The sequence below is a fragment of the Pygocentrus nattereri genome, chromosome 28 (genome assembly GCF_015220715.1).
Source record: "Pygocentrus nattereri isolate fPygNat1 chromosome 28, fPygNat1.pri, whole genome shotgun sequence".
In the NCBI taxonomy this organism is placed as follows: domain Eukaryota; kingdom Metazoa; phylum Chordata; class Actinopteri; order Characiformes; family Serrasalmidae; genus Pygocentrus; species Pygocentrus nattereri.
Window position 1 is genome coordinate 17,710,998 of NC_051238.1, and position 14,249 is coordinate 17,725,246.

The 14,249-nt window shown below is 36.5% G+C and overlaps 2 protein-coding genes across 6 annotated transcripts; one reads left to right on the top strand and one right to left on the bottom strand.

Moving 5' to 3' along the window:
- The first annotated feature begins 2,912 nt into the window (after nucleotides 1-2,912).
- Nucleotides 2,913-8,019, top strand: LOC108425028 (methylcrotonoyl-CoA carboxylase beta chain, mitochondrial-like). Its single transcript, XM_037535634.1, has 10 exons — nucleotides 2,913-3,006; nucleotides 3,109-3,287; nucleotides 3,592-3,672; nucleotides 4,294-4,472; nucleotides 5,469-5,750; nucleotides 6,553-6,709; nucleotides 7,194-7,316; nucleotides 7,418-7,542; nucleotides 7,670-7,751; nucleotides 7,933-8,019. Exons 1-10 carry the CDS (start codon nucleotides 2,913-2,915, stop codon nucleotides 8,017-8,019), a joined length of 1,389 nt encoding a protein of 462 aa, XP_037391531.1.
- A 226-nt stretch (nucleotides 8,020-8,245) lies between these two features.
- On the bottom strand, nucleotides 8,246-14,148 carry LOC108425053 (retinal Mueller cells isomerohydrolase). Of its 5 annotated transcripts, none has more exons than XM_017693428.1 (14): nucleotides 14,065-14,148; nucleotides 13,733-13,815; nucleotides 13,343-13,493; nucleotides 12,935-13,042; nucleotides 12,708-12,849; nucleotides 12,426-12,573; nucleotides 12,009-12,090; nucleotides 11,282-11,414; nucleotides 11,050-11,189; nucleotides 10,377-10,506; nucleotides 9,715-9,829; nucleotides 9,479-9,573; nucleotides 9,287-9,398; nucleotides 8,246-9,073 (listed from the first exon to the last, which is right to left on the bottom strand). In XM_017693428.1, the coding sequence occupies exons 1-14, from the start codon at nucleotides 14,073-14,075 to the stop codon at nucleotides 8,925-8,927; spliced, it is 1,599 nt and encodes a 532-aa protein (XP_017548917.1). In that variant the 5' UTR covers nucleotides 14,076-14,148; the 3' UTR covers nucleotides 8,246-8,924. The 5 variants fall into 5 exon arrangements, 4 of the variants coding, with proteins under 4 accessions (XP_017548917.1, XP_037391865.1, XP_017548918.1 ...); XM_037535968.1 differs by having other exon boundaries at nucleotides 13,343-13,570; nucleotides 14,065-14,123; XR_005129876.1 differs by having other exon boundaries at nucleotides 8,931-9,073; nucleotides 9,287-9,430.
- Nucleotides 14,149-14,249: the final 101 nt, after the last annotated feature.

Here is a 14,249-nt window from a genome sequence, read left to right on the forward strand (position 1 = left end):
GAGCACTTGTCAGGAAATGTACCCCTTCATATTTTTTTGCTAAATTGTTGTTACAGCCATGAAAATTAATTGCAGAAAACACATGCTGGCACTAAATGTATATTACTAAAATATTGAAATTTCTGTACATATAAATAAACTTTATATATATATATATATATATATAAAGTCCATCTGCCAGGAAAAGCACCCTCTTTCAGATCTGGCAATGGTGTTGCATGTATGAAACTTGCATAGGTATTACATATTGGTCACAAATGTGTATCAGTAAAATGTATTATAATTGTGTAAACAGAAATAATGTTACTTTTAAGGCAATCCACTTGCCAGAAAGTGCACCCCTTCTTAAATCAGTTTATGTTATTACATTCATGATATTTATACAGGTAATACATATTGGTCCCAAATACACATGACGACAAACATTTCATAATTGTGTTACCAGAAAAAAATGACAATGGGATGCCTTCTAAGGCACTCCACTTGCCAGGAAATGCACTCCTTTCAAGATTAGGTTTACGTTGCTGAATTATTCATATTTACGTCTGGTAAATGTAACAAAATCTGAGAGGGAGGGGTCAGCGTTTTGTGGATTCAGATATATGTAATTGCCTCCTTCTCCATGGAGTAGTGATGGGAATAACGGTATTGTTCCTTAACAGGGAACCTTTATGGCTTCTTTACTAACAGGTGGAGCTGTTCATGCTCATCTGCTTTTTCATACCCTATGTATAAAGCTGCCTTACCTTGAATGCAGTTCATGCAACACGTAATATGAGAAATCTCTCTCTCTCTCTCTCGCTCTCTCATTGAGCCAACTTTGAGCGATGTGTTTAAGCAGCAACTGTCAAACCTAACTCGTTCTTCCTTTAAGGAATGTATTAAGGCCTGTCTCTGTGACTGGCGGTTCTCACTGTTCAGTGGATAGTGGAGTGGATTCAGGGCAGGCAGTGGCATTTGCGCACAACGATAAAATGAACTTCTTACCAAAGAACCATTGAAAAGAACCTAATAGTTCAAGGACGTAACGCCTTTACCTGTGATGACAGCTGACATGCCCATTCCTTACGTCAGCTTGGCCATCATAAAGATGCATCTGAGTCGAGGAATCGACTCTTTTGGAATCGACTCCTCAACCTCTACTTTATAGTTGAAGAAGAATTGATGATCGAGAAGTCATTGTGCTGGTCCACCATGAGCCATTTCATAAAAGGGTAAGAATATTATCTATAAGGTAAGAGATGTTTTCTGTAAAGCCATCCAGGAACAAGGAACTCTATCCGTTTTTATAAGGACAAAAAATGTATGGCATAGCGACAAATTAACAAAAAAAAATGCTGGATAGCTCAGGTAACGTCAAATCAGCTGGCTACTTTGACAGGAATAAGTTATGTCTGCTATTTATCGTTCATTAATATTACAATACTGATTTAAGACTGGTTTAGTAAAAAAAAAGTTTTATGTGATCTTTTTTGAATATATATTTTTATTTACTGGTATTAGAACATTTCAGAAAATCTGTAAGCTAACAGTAGCTACAGATTGATGGGCAGTGTGCTATGGGGATGTTCTATATAGAACCTTTTTTGAAAAGAATTCTATATTCCATGAAAAAGGGGGCTTATATTGTTACAGTGTCAAATCTGTTAAAATAAAAGAACACTTTTTGGTGCTATATAGAACCCTTAAAAAAAAGGTTCTATCTAGAACCATAGAAAACACATGCTCCATAAATCTGAAGAACTTTTTAATAATGCAAAGAACCCTTTAATCATGCAGACGGTTCTTTGAGTGTTGATTAGAATAATTTTCTTTACTAAACCCTTGAACCAACTTTTTGGTTCAAGTTGTGTGGCTGACATCATTGTGTTTATCATTCAGTTCAGTACTATGAAAATGGGAAATTGCTGTCTGATTTCTCTTAACTTTAAACTGTGTCCACAAAATGTTTTGATTTGATTTTGTTTAAATATATTACAAAGGCTTATGTTTTGTGGTTGTTAAAAGTAACCACAGCAAAAAAAAAAAATAGTAACAATAGCTTATGGTTTATTTAATATACAATTCATCATTAATACACCACATATTTTTTGTACATATCAATTGTTGTATTGTCATTATAAATAAATAAATCATTCGGCTACATTTAATATGGCAGTAAATGACAACTTGTGTCACTTTTCTTAATCAAACCAGACAATATATATTCAGGCCGTAGGTAAAAATTGGCTTGGTTTTAACTGAGCATTTTTAGTTAATACTTGAGAAATGGTGTCTTTAGGTTGAAATGGTAGTTAGTTTGACCTCTGACAGTTGTGTTGTTCATCAAAGTTTCAGAGTTACAACAAAATGTCATTAATGTCAGATTGTAAAACAGATTAACAGTCTTCTCTTTTATTTTACCAGTACATTCAGATGGAAGGCAGGCAGAAGTCTCACAAACCCATTATCTTACCAATGGATCACACAAAAGGCACTCGGTTCAGCTTTGCATCGTTACATGAGCTCATATGGATCTGGAAGAAGGTTGTCAGGTGCCTTTCCCAAAATAGATGGTGCTCTTCAGCCAATATACCGCCATATATTTGAAGCAAATTTACAGAACAGCCGTAGGTGTCAGCAAAGGTATTATGGAGTTGCACACACTAAATGGATAGTTTAAGCTCCTTATATTTCTACCAACGTGTTTTAATTTACCAGTGCTGTTAATTCCAAAAATACAAAAAAAAAAGTTATTTTCATAGTAAGTTATTTTTACAGAATGTACTGAACTGCTAACCTCATGTGGAGTATGTATGTGTCTGCTCAGGTACATAGAACACAGGGAGAAATTGATGAAAGGAGGTGGTGAAAGGGCTATATACCAACACACACAGAGGAAAAAGAAGTTTCTAGTCAGAGAGAGACTCCACATGCTGTTGGATGATGAAGATTATCTAGAACTTTGTCCTTTTGCTGGATTAGGTTTACCTTATGGAGATGTTCCATCAGCCAGCTCTGTTGCAGGTACTTCACTGCACCGGAAGGACACGTTAAATATGTCCTTTATGGCTTATAAGGAAGATTTTGGAGTGAAAATGTTTTTTGTATCTGTTTTGTTTTCTGCAGGCATTGGTAAAATAAACGGACTGTGGTGTGTGTTCATTGCTAATGATGCCACAGTTAAAGCAGGCTTGACATTTCCTATTTCAGTAACCAAGACACTGCGGGCACAGGAAGTAGCCATTAAGAATCGTCTGCCCTGTGTTTACTTGGTTGACAACAGTGGTGTATTTTTACCACTTCAGGTAAGTCAGAAGTCTAACTCTTCCATCATGACAGTGCAACGGTAAAGTATGTTTGCATGTACAAAATAATGTAATAACTATAGAAAATCTGATTTTGGTAATAATTCATATAGCTTATTTGGGCATTTTTATGGTTCCAAATTGCACTCTGACATTCGCTTTAAGTTGTAGTATACTGTTTACATGACTACTTACAGAATTGGGTTACTGTTACTGATGAAATAAGATAGTGATGTCATTAGTGTAATTCATTAAATGCGTTCAGTGTTTTGTTTGTTATTCACATTAATGTCTCTGTCAACAGTCGGGCCTCTTCTCTGATAAGAACCACGCTGGCCGCTTTTTTTACAATGAAGCTGTAATGTCAGCAATGAAGATTCCACAGGTATGTCCAGTTGTGAAATTTCCTCACTACTTAATATTTCACTGTCAACTGTCAGTGGTATTATAATAAAGTGGAAGTGACTGGGAACAACAGCAACTCAGCCAACTCAGGCCAAGTAAAATGACAGAGCGGGGTCAGCGGATGCTGAGGCACATAGTGCTTTCGCCACAGACCTCCAAACTTCAAGTGGTCTTCAGATTAGCTCAAGAACAGTGCATAGAAAGCTTTATGGAATGGGTTTCCATGGACTAGCAGCTGCATCCAAGCCTTACATCACCAAGCAAAGCCCATAAAGACATGGATGAGTGAGTTTGGTGTGGAAGAACTTGACTGTCCTACACCTCAACCCAATAGAAGACCTTTGGAATGGAATTAGAATGGAGACTGGCCTTCTTGTCCAACATCAGTGTCTGACCTCACACATGCCTTTCTGGAAGAATGGTCAAAAAATTCTCATAAACTCACTCCTATACCTTGTGGAAAGCCTTTCCAGAAGAGTTGAAGCTGTTATAGCTGCAAAGGGCTGCATATGCGTGTGTGTGTGTGTATATATATACACAAATAGGTCATATGCAGTGAATTTTTATTCTATGTTTAACTAATAATCTGTATTAATTGCAGTTGGCGGTGGTGTGCGGGACATGCATAGCTGGTGGAGCTTACGCAATGGTAATGGTAGAGGAGGCAGTGATTGTGCAAAGGATAGGGACCGTAGCTTTAGCAGGTCCACCACTGGTTAAAGCTGCTACAGGTGAAGAAGTGTCTCCTGAGGATCTTGGAGGGGCAAAATTGCACACAGAGTGAGTTGTTTAATCATATACTATATTCTTCAACCACTGTGTGGTGCAGATCTTTTAAAGTATTTCTATTTATGATTTTGGTTACACTTTTTATATCCCATACAGGGGAAATTTTTGTTGTCTCAGCCATGACTAATAACAAGAATGACACTAGACAGGCTTGCATAAAATACAAATCTAAAATATTATAGTGAATACAGTTGATAATATAACTGGGAAATGTATTTCAAAGCATCTCCTCATGACAGCCCAATTTTATTTGTAGTTACCATCCAATACCTAGTGTAACCAATCAGGCCTACATTAAATTAAGTCAGGTGTGCTGCCGAGGGAAATTTACAAATCCATGAAATAACTGAAGAGTACAGAGAAGTCAGGAACCCAGCCTGTGTCTTAAATGTATTTTTCTACCCAACATAATAATTATTTATGTCTAACCAAAATATTAGCTTTTTAAAAACAAAAATGTGTTACATTTAACTGTATTTGTTTGTGATTATTCTAATTTTATATCGCTCTTTACCAGCAAAAACACACTTACTGCCAAGATAAATGTATTTCTGCACAGAACTGTAAATGGAAATACCCACATAAAACCCTTTTATTTAAGTATACTTTTGGTTTATATCAATTTCAAATCCAATATGCAGGAGAGCACACCCTGGTAAAATATGCCAAACATCCTTTAAGGAAAAGAGGCATTACTGTACTTTCTAGAAAATACTTCTCAAAATTCCTTTAAAAAGCAAAAATTTACATGGTACCTACTAAATGTGCTGGGTGAGTATACTATTTCCTAAATATTATGAAACCAAAGACTTCTGCACACTAAATGATCACTTTTAGTAACCTAACATACACTGTATTGCACTGTATTTGCTCTCTTTTTCTACACTCAAGTTTTGGCTAGAGGTGGGGATATGACAATATTTTATCATTATCATTTATTTAATAAAGTAGTTATTTAATACAAGTGTCTCTCATGTATGTTTTCAGAGTGAGTGGCTGTATAGACTACTTTGCCTCTGTGGAGAGTGAAGCATACCAGTGCTCTAGGAACATCATTACTACTTTCAACTTTGAGCTCCCAGAGGAGAGCATCACTGAGGTGGAGGGGCCCCTGTACAGTGCTGAGGAGCTTATGGGCCTTGCACCAAAGAGCTACAATTACAGCCTAGACATCAGACTGGTGGAGTATAGACATGGATACATGCACACATACATCTGTTCACTTATCACTATAGGAACATTTTCTATCTTTATCCTTTTAGATTGTCAGTCGGCTGACTGATGGTAGTCGGCTCCAGGAGTTCAAGGCTCGCTATGGTACCACTCTTCTGACTGGATTTGCCAGAGTTGAAGGGTAAGAACTATAGGTTCACCTTGGTCAATATTACCTGTAGTGCCTGGAAATAAAATCAGCTCAAGATATGTATCATTTGTTTCTGAATCACTGGCATCACAAGTGAGCAGGGAATCACCCTCTGGTGGTCTGACTTGTCATAAAAATCAGTAAAGAATTTTGACATAATAAAAAGAAAGAAAAATATATATTTAGCAACATTAACAATTAGTTAACAATGAATGAATTCATTAACAACAAGACCTGCAACAACAGCACATGGAGCAGTTTTGTCTTTTTTTTTTTTGCGTCTTCCAGTGGTTTCAGTAGTTCACTAGAAATGGTTTTGAAAATACACATTTGAAAATAAGATTAGACAAAGGGAAAATGGGTCACTGTTGTGCTCTTCTCATTTACTATACACTAAAAGAATTATAGGCTAGTTTTCGATGGTCAAATGTTGCTTTATGTGACTGGACTCAAATAGACATTCTGATCTTTCAGCTGTTGTTTAGGTCTTAATTTTTAATTGTTCTATGTCCTGGAGACCTGGAGAAATAAAAAATATTTTTCCCCTTTTGGCCTCATGGTTTCTGGTGGAAAAGGTTAAGAAACCCTGATCTACCTTTTGTGAATAAAAACTATAAATATGTTTACTTCAGATCCTAAGGTTTCTCAAAGAAATTACGCATAAAACAACATACTAGTTGAGCACTTTTCTTTTTCTTGTTTTTCCAGACATCAGGTTGGCATCGTAGCTAACAATGGGGAGCTGACGTATGAAGCCTCTCTGAAAGGTAGCCATTTTGTTCAGCTGTGTGATCAGAGAGACATCCCTCTAATCTTCCTGCAGAACACAGCCCCACAGCCTGTCCACACTCTCTCACAAGCCAAGGTACAGCAGCACTGCCAGTTTTAAAGAATGAACATCCAGCTGTGAAATTTGAATAGTTCTCCTCAAACCATGGAATCAACATAATGAACTTGGGTAACTTAGCTTAACCTAAGAGTGTGAACCACAAAGCCAGATTCAGTATTGTGTCAGCTAACAGGTCCAAATAGGTAGTAGAGTTCTCATTTGCACAGAACCTGTCATAATGAACTTTTCTATTATTAATAATACACTTCAGATTATGTGAGATTGTAATGAAACTTTTCAGAACAAAGGGTTATATTAGTTAGAATTTAAAATCTTTCCTAATCACACATTTAGGCTTCAGTTAAACAGAAATGTGTTATGCATTGAAGTTAAGAAGCACTTTGGTTTCCATATTGGTTTCAAGCCAATATGGAAGTTTTTTGTGTGACCTGAGCAGGTATATATTTGTTGTGTTTGCTTGTTTTGTTCTTGTGATAGGAGTTCTATGTGTGTCTTTTAGGCAGAGGCCCACTCCAAAACACTGAAAGCTCAGGGATCCATGATGTCAACTGTGGCCTGTGCTTCTACTCCTAAAATAACTATTGTTGTCGGAGGCTGTCATGGTTCTGATAGCTATGCTATGGTCAGTAGAAGAAAGTATTCATTTAAGTATTTGATCTGCTAACACAGTAATGCCTGTATCTGGTAAAACAGTCATTTCTTAATTTTTCTTTTTTATTTTAGTGTGGAAGGGCTTTTGACCCCAACTTCTTGTTTCTATGGCCCAATGCTAGAGTATCAATTTTGGCCCCAGGTTATGCTGGTGCTTTAGCGCAGGATGAAGAGGAGACTATGCGCATTAATGAGCAGTAAGAGACAGTTACTTTTACTGTTCTAGATGTCCTCTGATTTCTTTAAAAGATTAATGTTGTAGTGTGTATTTTCTAGCATGGAAGTAATATTTTAATTTACGAAAGTTTTTATGTTTATGTGAAGGCTGGAGGAAGAAAGCTCAGCATTCTTCTCCTCGGGCAGAATATGGGATGATGGAGTGATTCTTCCACAAGACACAAGAAAGGTATATGCAAATAATTAAATGCACTGTAAGATGCCCTGTAGGCTTTTAGTGCAGTTTTATATAAAACCTGAAAGTCAATCATTATCACCTCTCCATGACTGAGATGGAGAGAAGAATGTCTAGAATTGCACTGCTAAAGATAGCATAAATATATCATTGTTGTTGTTGTTGTTTTCATCAGGTTTTGGGAAAATGTTTGAAAATCATCAAGCAAAAGCGTTACCAGCTGTCTACAGAAAAGCTGACATGCCCCCCTCTTCGAATGTAACACTCCTTTGTACCAAATACTCTAATTTTCAGGTTTTTATGTGACTATTTCTTTATATTATATATGCTATTTCGATATACTATATTACTGTACCTTATTACATTTACAGTTCTGCCATACCTTGCATGTCATATGCACAGTATAGACACACTGCCATTAGTTAATTTCTGAGTGCAGCAAAGGTGCCCACAGTTTGGGTGTTTTGAAGCATGAAGCATGGTAAAAATCAGTTTTAAATGTTTTTGCTTTTATGAAATGCTTACAAAGTACAGTATGGTAAAAATATACCAATATCATCATTGATAACATTTACAATAAACAGTTCTTCCACCAAGAAGTGTAGTTCATTGACAGCAGGCTATCATTGCCAAACAACATAACTGTCAAGAGTATTACATGAACAGCAAAATGTTTTTTTAATAATGTGAACCAGAACTATTCACAAACTGTGCTGATCACAAGTCACAATTGAATATACAAGTTATTGGATCCAGTTAGATAGACCTCTACATGGTCATGGTAGTATATTTTAAACAGTACTAGTAATTTACTTTCTAGTAATTTATTAGTGTTTTGCTCAGCAAGAAACTAAATCAACAGCACTGCTTGCATTCACATTTGTGCCTGTAAAAAACACAAATTTTTAGTTATTATAGTTAAGCTCTGTATACCTGTGCTAGCATGGCCTCCTAATGTAAGTGGTTCTGCAGAGTCAATAGAAAGCATTGGTTTGTCTGGTTTCCTGTCCAAGGCAGTGCATCCATAGAGCCATAGAAATCTCATTTTTCTATGATTTTATGAGGCTATTGACTCTCCCAACCATTCAACCATCTTATTTAGCATATCAAACTGAGGATCTGGGACCATTATGGGTCTGAACATTGTTACCTATTGTCCCTGGCTATCTATGCTTTGTACATGCCATGCAAAGTGACTGGAATGATAACATCAACCTCAGCACGTGCTATTTCAGTTAAATCTCTGGCGTTGAGTATTAGGAGGTAGGCTGGATGCTTGGAAGCCCCTGGATTTACCACAATGGTCAGGAGAACACCTAAGAACACCACCAGAACCAAAGGATTACTATAACAACAGTCTATAAACTAATGTCTTAATTAAGAAAACATCTAGTGGCTAATTTATTACATTTTAATATCTGTCTTGACTAATACTGGCAAATTATTTGAATTTACACATTTTACTGCCTTATCAGTAGATCATGGTGCCTAAAAGCATCTACCACTCAGTAAAGGACCTTTCTCCTTACCATCATCCTCATTTTGAGCATCTGGATTTTGCACGAACAGAGGCTCAGATGGATATGAGTCCGGTTTGTCCCAAACCCAGGTTTCCTTGCTTTTCACATTCAGCTTACAAATCTACAAGTCCACAAACACCAAGACCACAAACACTGAGTGGAGTCATTTAGGAAATGTGCTTAGTCACGTATCATACTTACTCGATCAGGAATGAAGTGGTTTAGTCCAAGTCCATAAGCAAATGTATAATCTTTCCCACTGTATTTACTGTAGTTGATCTGAGGAAACTCAAAAGCTGGAATGTGGAAATTTCAAAGAGGAAAACAGGGAAGTAGTATTCTGGAGGGTACATCAGGTTGTCTTTAGATCAGTAAACATTGTTATTGTTGATATCTGTATTACTGTGCAGATTTGACAGAGAGGTTTAAACATTTACCTTGCCGTGGTGCTGAGAATAGAACCTCAGGTTCAAGCCAGATAGTCCCATCACTGCGCAAGACAGCGGTGGCTGTGGTGTATGACAGCGAGATCAAGTTCTTTCCTGGCTCTTCCTGTCAATCATTGAGGTGCAGGTGAGGTGCCATTATAGAATGGGGCTGTCACTATTGTTTATATTAGTAATCAGTTAATCTACCTAAGTAATCAAGTTAGATCCATTTTTAAAGAAAAAAGGCCAAACAATAAAATGGGCTGAGCAAGAAGAAACTGTGTATAGCCTTTCAAAGGTTCCAAAATACTTTATTTGGGGGGGGGGGGCTAAGAAGAAGCATTATTTAAATGAACACTATATAGGGAAAAATGCATACAATCATGTATGTCCAGTAAGAGAATTCAAAATATATGTATTATCATCATGCAAAGTGCTGAGAAGAAGAAGACTTCAAATAGAGTTTAATCATTAATTTTGAAGGCCCTTTTATGGAATATACCTTTCAAAGTAAAGTACCCTTTTCCGTATTCAATCTTGGAGAGACCAGGCTAAACAGTGCTTTACTTCACGCAAGTATAGAGTCCAGTAATTACTGTTAATGTAAATACTTTAAAGTGTAAAAGGCATGCAATGAGACATCAGAACACAAACAGAAATCATTCTCTTACTCGGTAGATATCCAGAGGAAGCACATATCTTCGTACTTCTGGCTGTGGTGCTCTCATGGCAGCTTTCTTCACCTCTTCCCAGTTCTGCTTCAGGTTTGCCAGGTACAAGTAGTTATACACAAAGTCATACCTGTCAGTGAAACGCATGAAAGAATTGAGGACTGATTAGAACAGTTTGGAATTGAAGGACAAATGGAAGTTGCTGTTATCTTAATAGCCATTTTTCACTATTACTAATATTCTGTTTACAGTTCTGTTCACAGCTCAGTTCTACTGATGTTTGTATCTATAAAGTATACCAGTACTGTTTTTCAGTTTTATTCATTTGGTATCAAGGTGCAATGGCATATAATTTAACGTTAAAACAAATAGAAAACCAATTCCAAATAAGTTGTTTTAGTAGGTAAAATGAAAATAAAAACAAATCAGTGCTTTATAAATGTACTTTGACCTGTACTTGAACAAAAAAAGAGACAATATTTGTGATACTATATCAACTTAATTTCTTTTTAAAAATAAGCTTATACTGACATTTATGCCTGTGACACATTCCAAAAAAGTTGGCATGAAGCCATTTTAAAACCTGTAAAATCTGTTTTTGTACAGTTTTACATTTAATACAGGTCAAACAGAATTTACTGTCCCAACTTTTTTGGAATCCGGAGCAGCTCACCCTTTCCAGGTGCACAGGTCCACCACTATGAAACCCTGGTCTTCATAGCAGTTTATGTGATGAAAGACGCTGAAGGTAGATGTCCTGAATTTGTAGTCAATATATTCTCCAGGATGTTTGGTGGCCAAGTGAAACCATGTCTGGACAGAGAGCACAAATGCACTGGATGTCCCAAACAAACTGTAGGAGCAAAACAATATGCCATAACTAATTTGAACAAAAATAAACTTACTCCCATCTTGTCATTTGTCTCAAAGCAGTCCATGTAATTTGTCCCCATGATGCTCCACAAACTCAGGAATTTCAAGAGGTTAATCTTTATTGGGGTCTCGATGAACACAAAGTAATTCTCTGTCTTACCAAAGCTGAAAAGATACGGGGAAAATTGAGTCACTGATTTTTTTTTTGTAAACAAAGGCCTAATAGGCCAGTAGATCTACTCTTAACAGGTAATTAAACATTTTATTAGAATCAGAGTCAGTCAATGAATAGTTTACATGATTGCTGTTTTCAAATTTAAATAAATAACCTGAAGTAATGATCTATGGGTCAATGACATGACAGGCATTTTTTTCAGGCCCAGATTCATTCATTTCCAATTAAATAATTTAATAAATACAGGAACAGCATGAAAATCTGTTAATATCACAATATTGTTTTTTTTTTTTTTAAAAGAAAAGAGAATAACTTTTAGTTCAAAGACAAAGGTTTATATGGTTGTCCAAGTACAAAAAAAGTTATAAACGTTTTCAGTAGTGGTAAAATGACTTCAAAGCATAATATTTTTTTATTAATGTGTGGTTGCACCACCTATATAATACTATATATATTTTAAAATTGATTTTCCTGTTCAAACAAAATTATATGGCATTATAAAAGCTATGAATTAAATATCAATACATTGCAGAGTCTAAAAGACAAAACATTTTTTGTCAGTGACCCCTACAATAACAGCTGACCTGTGAACATAAGATGGCTTGAATCTCTCACTGCTGGGGAACTGCACCACAACTTTGGACTTCTCAATGGGATCAGATTTGCCTGAGAAACAAAACAAACAGCCAACAACACCTTACAATTACACGAATAACAGTGTTTATAATAATAAATAATAATAATAATAATAATAATACATTTTATTTAAAGTGCCTTTCAAAGACCCAAGGACACTGTACGAATAAAATGGGAAAAAGGGTCAGATAAAGCAGAAAATAATAATAATTAGGAGTTATTAAAAGCAGTCCGAAACAGGTGTGTTTTCAGTTCAGATTTGAAAGTCTTGATTGATGTGCAGGAACGCAGGGAAATGGGGAGCGAGTTCCATAACTTTGGGCCAACAACGCTGAAGGCTTTTATTATAAAAGTACTATACTAACCTTTCTGTGCTGGAGGGATTTTGATGATGTTGTAGGCCAATGACATGTTCTTTCCAAAACAGTTTCCAATGTTGTACACAGTGCCATCTTGTTCGATGTGTGGGTGTGCAGTTGCACCATTGATTGAGAGATAATTGCACAAGTCCACCTATGATCAAATAGAATTGAGAAGATTAAATGCTTGTATCTAATAATATTGAACTCTTATTTGTATGGTTTGTGACTTACAACACAGTGTTTTACACTCTACTGGATGTAGTGAACTACTTCAAGACCACCAACCTTCTTTACTGTTTCCAGAGTGTCTGGATTGACTTTGGTAATAAAGTTGGTTTCTGTGCAGGCATAGAAGTCCTCACCAATAGGGTACACATTGACTAGGCAGTTGTCAGTTACTTCAATGCCTTGGAAGTAAGTGAAAAACCTGTTGCACCCAAAATAACAATAGTAAATATTATGTTCTGCAAGAGATGCCATTTGTTAACATTAAAGTGTTTTATCCTGCAAACCTGGAGAAGATGTTTTTGCAGGGATCTGGGTAGGCTGTAGTGCCAAATTCAGTGATCACAATCCTTTTCTCTGTCATAGCTCGTACATAAGCATCTGTTCTGAGAAACCTGTAGTTAAATAAGATTTGAATATTGACTACAAATTCAGGACATCTACCTTCAATGTCTTTTGTGAAATGCTAATTTGTGAAAATGTATTACAATGTAATACTGAACAGTTAGTTAGAGTTTTTTTTTCTGTGGCCTTCCCAAACTTTCTTACAGCATAACCCATTTGGCCAAGAAGAACCCATATCCAGAAATAAGGAATCAGTTTTGAAGTCACTGTGAGGGATAATGCCTTCCATCTGTGGCTGTATTTATACATTTGCCTTCTACTAATATGGAAACGGATAAAGGAAGCTTTACCTGCGATAATAAGTGACTTTCCCATTCTTCAAGTCAAACTTGTGCATGAGTGCCTGGCCATCAAAAAGATGGTAAAAAGGTTCATCTCCAATCTCAAAGAGCCCAGGTCCCAGACGAAGCAGACTACCATTCAGCCATGCTGGAATAACACCTGGAGGAAACGATGACCCGTTCCAATAAGCACATTCTGAGAACCCTGAGTCTTCATAAAACTGAGAGTAAAACCCCCTACAAACAAGCCAGTCACACATTAGTAAAGCATTTTAGCTTAAATCCATGTTTCTTTTTTTGACATTTACTTTAGAAATTGTCTAGATAGTGTAATACAGTTGAATCAGACCACTGAATGTACTTCGGTTGCTGTGATTCAAACAGAGTAAACAGACAAACCAGTAACATGGGCAGGGATGGGCTCAGCTAACTCTTCACACGACTCAAAGATCCTCTTATAGCCACCAGCAGGATGCTCAATGCTGCCAGGAAAATAAGGGAAAACATCACATCATGCAAAGTTTCAGTTCTGTAAAATTCCGTTAACAATTCATTATGTGGGGCTGAACAAAAAGAAAAAAAATACATCTAATGTAGTTCTGGTCTCAAAATCTGATGAAACTAGCTTATGTAATTGCAAAAACAGGCAAAAAGTAGTTAGGTTCACATTATAATTATGAAGCTTTTTTCACTCAGACAAGCCAAAACAGTAAATGTTTCCACTCACTCACCAGCTGACCATGTTGCTTTAAGCATGCGAAAGTTGAGTGTGTTGAAAGGGTTCAGAGGCTCTGTGGTTCTGGGCTTTAAAGAAGTCCATTCCCAAGCACTGCCATGGAGTCTTAAGAGTTGTCTCAGCCAATCAGCAAACACTGAAACAAAACCCCCTTTGTGCCTAGACCATGAGCAGCTCTGC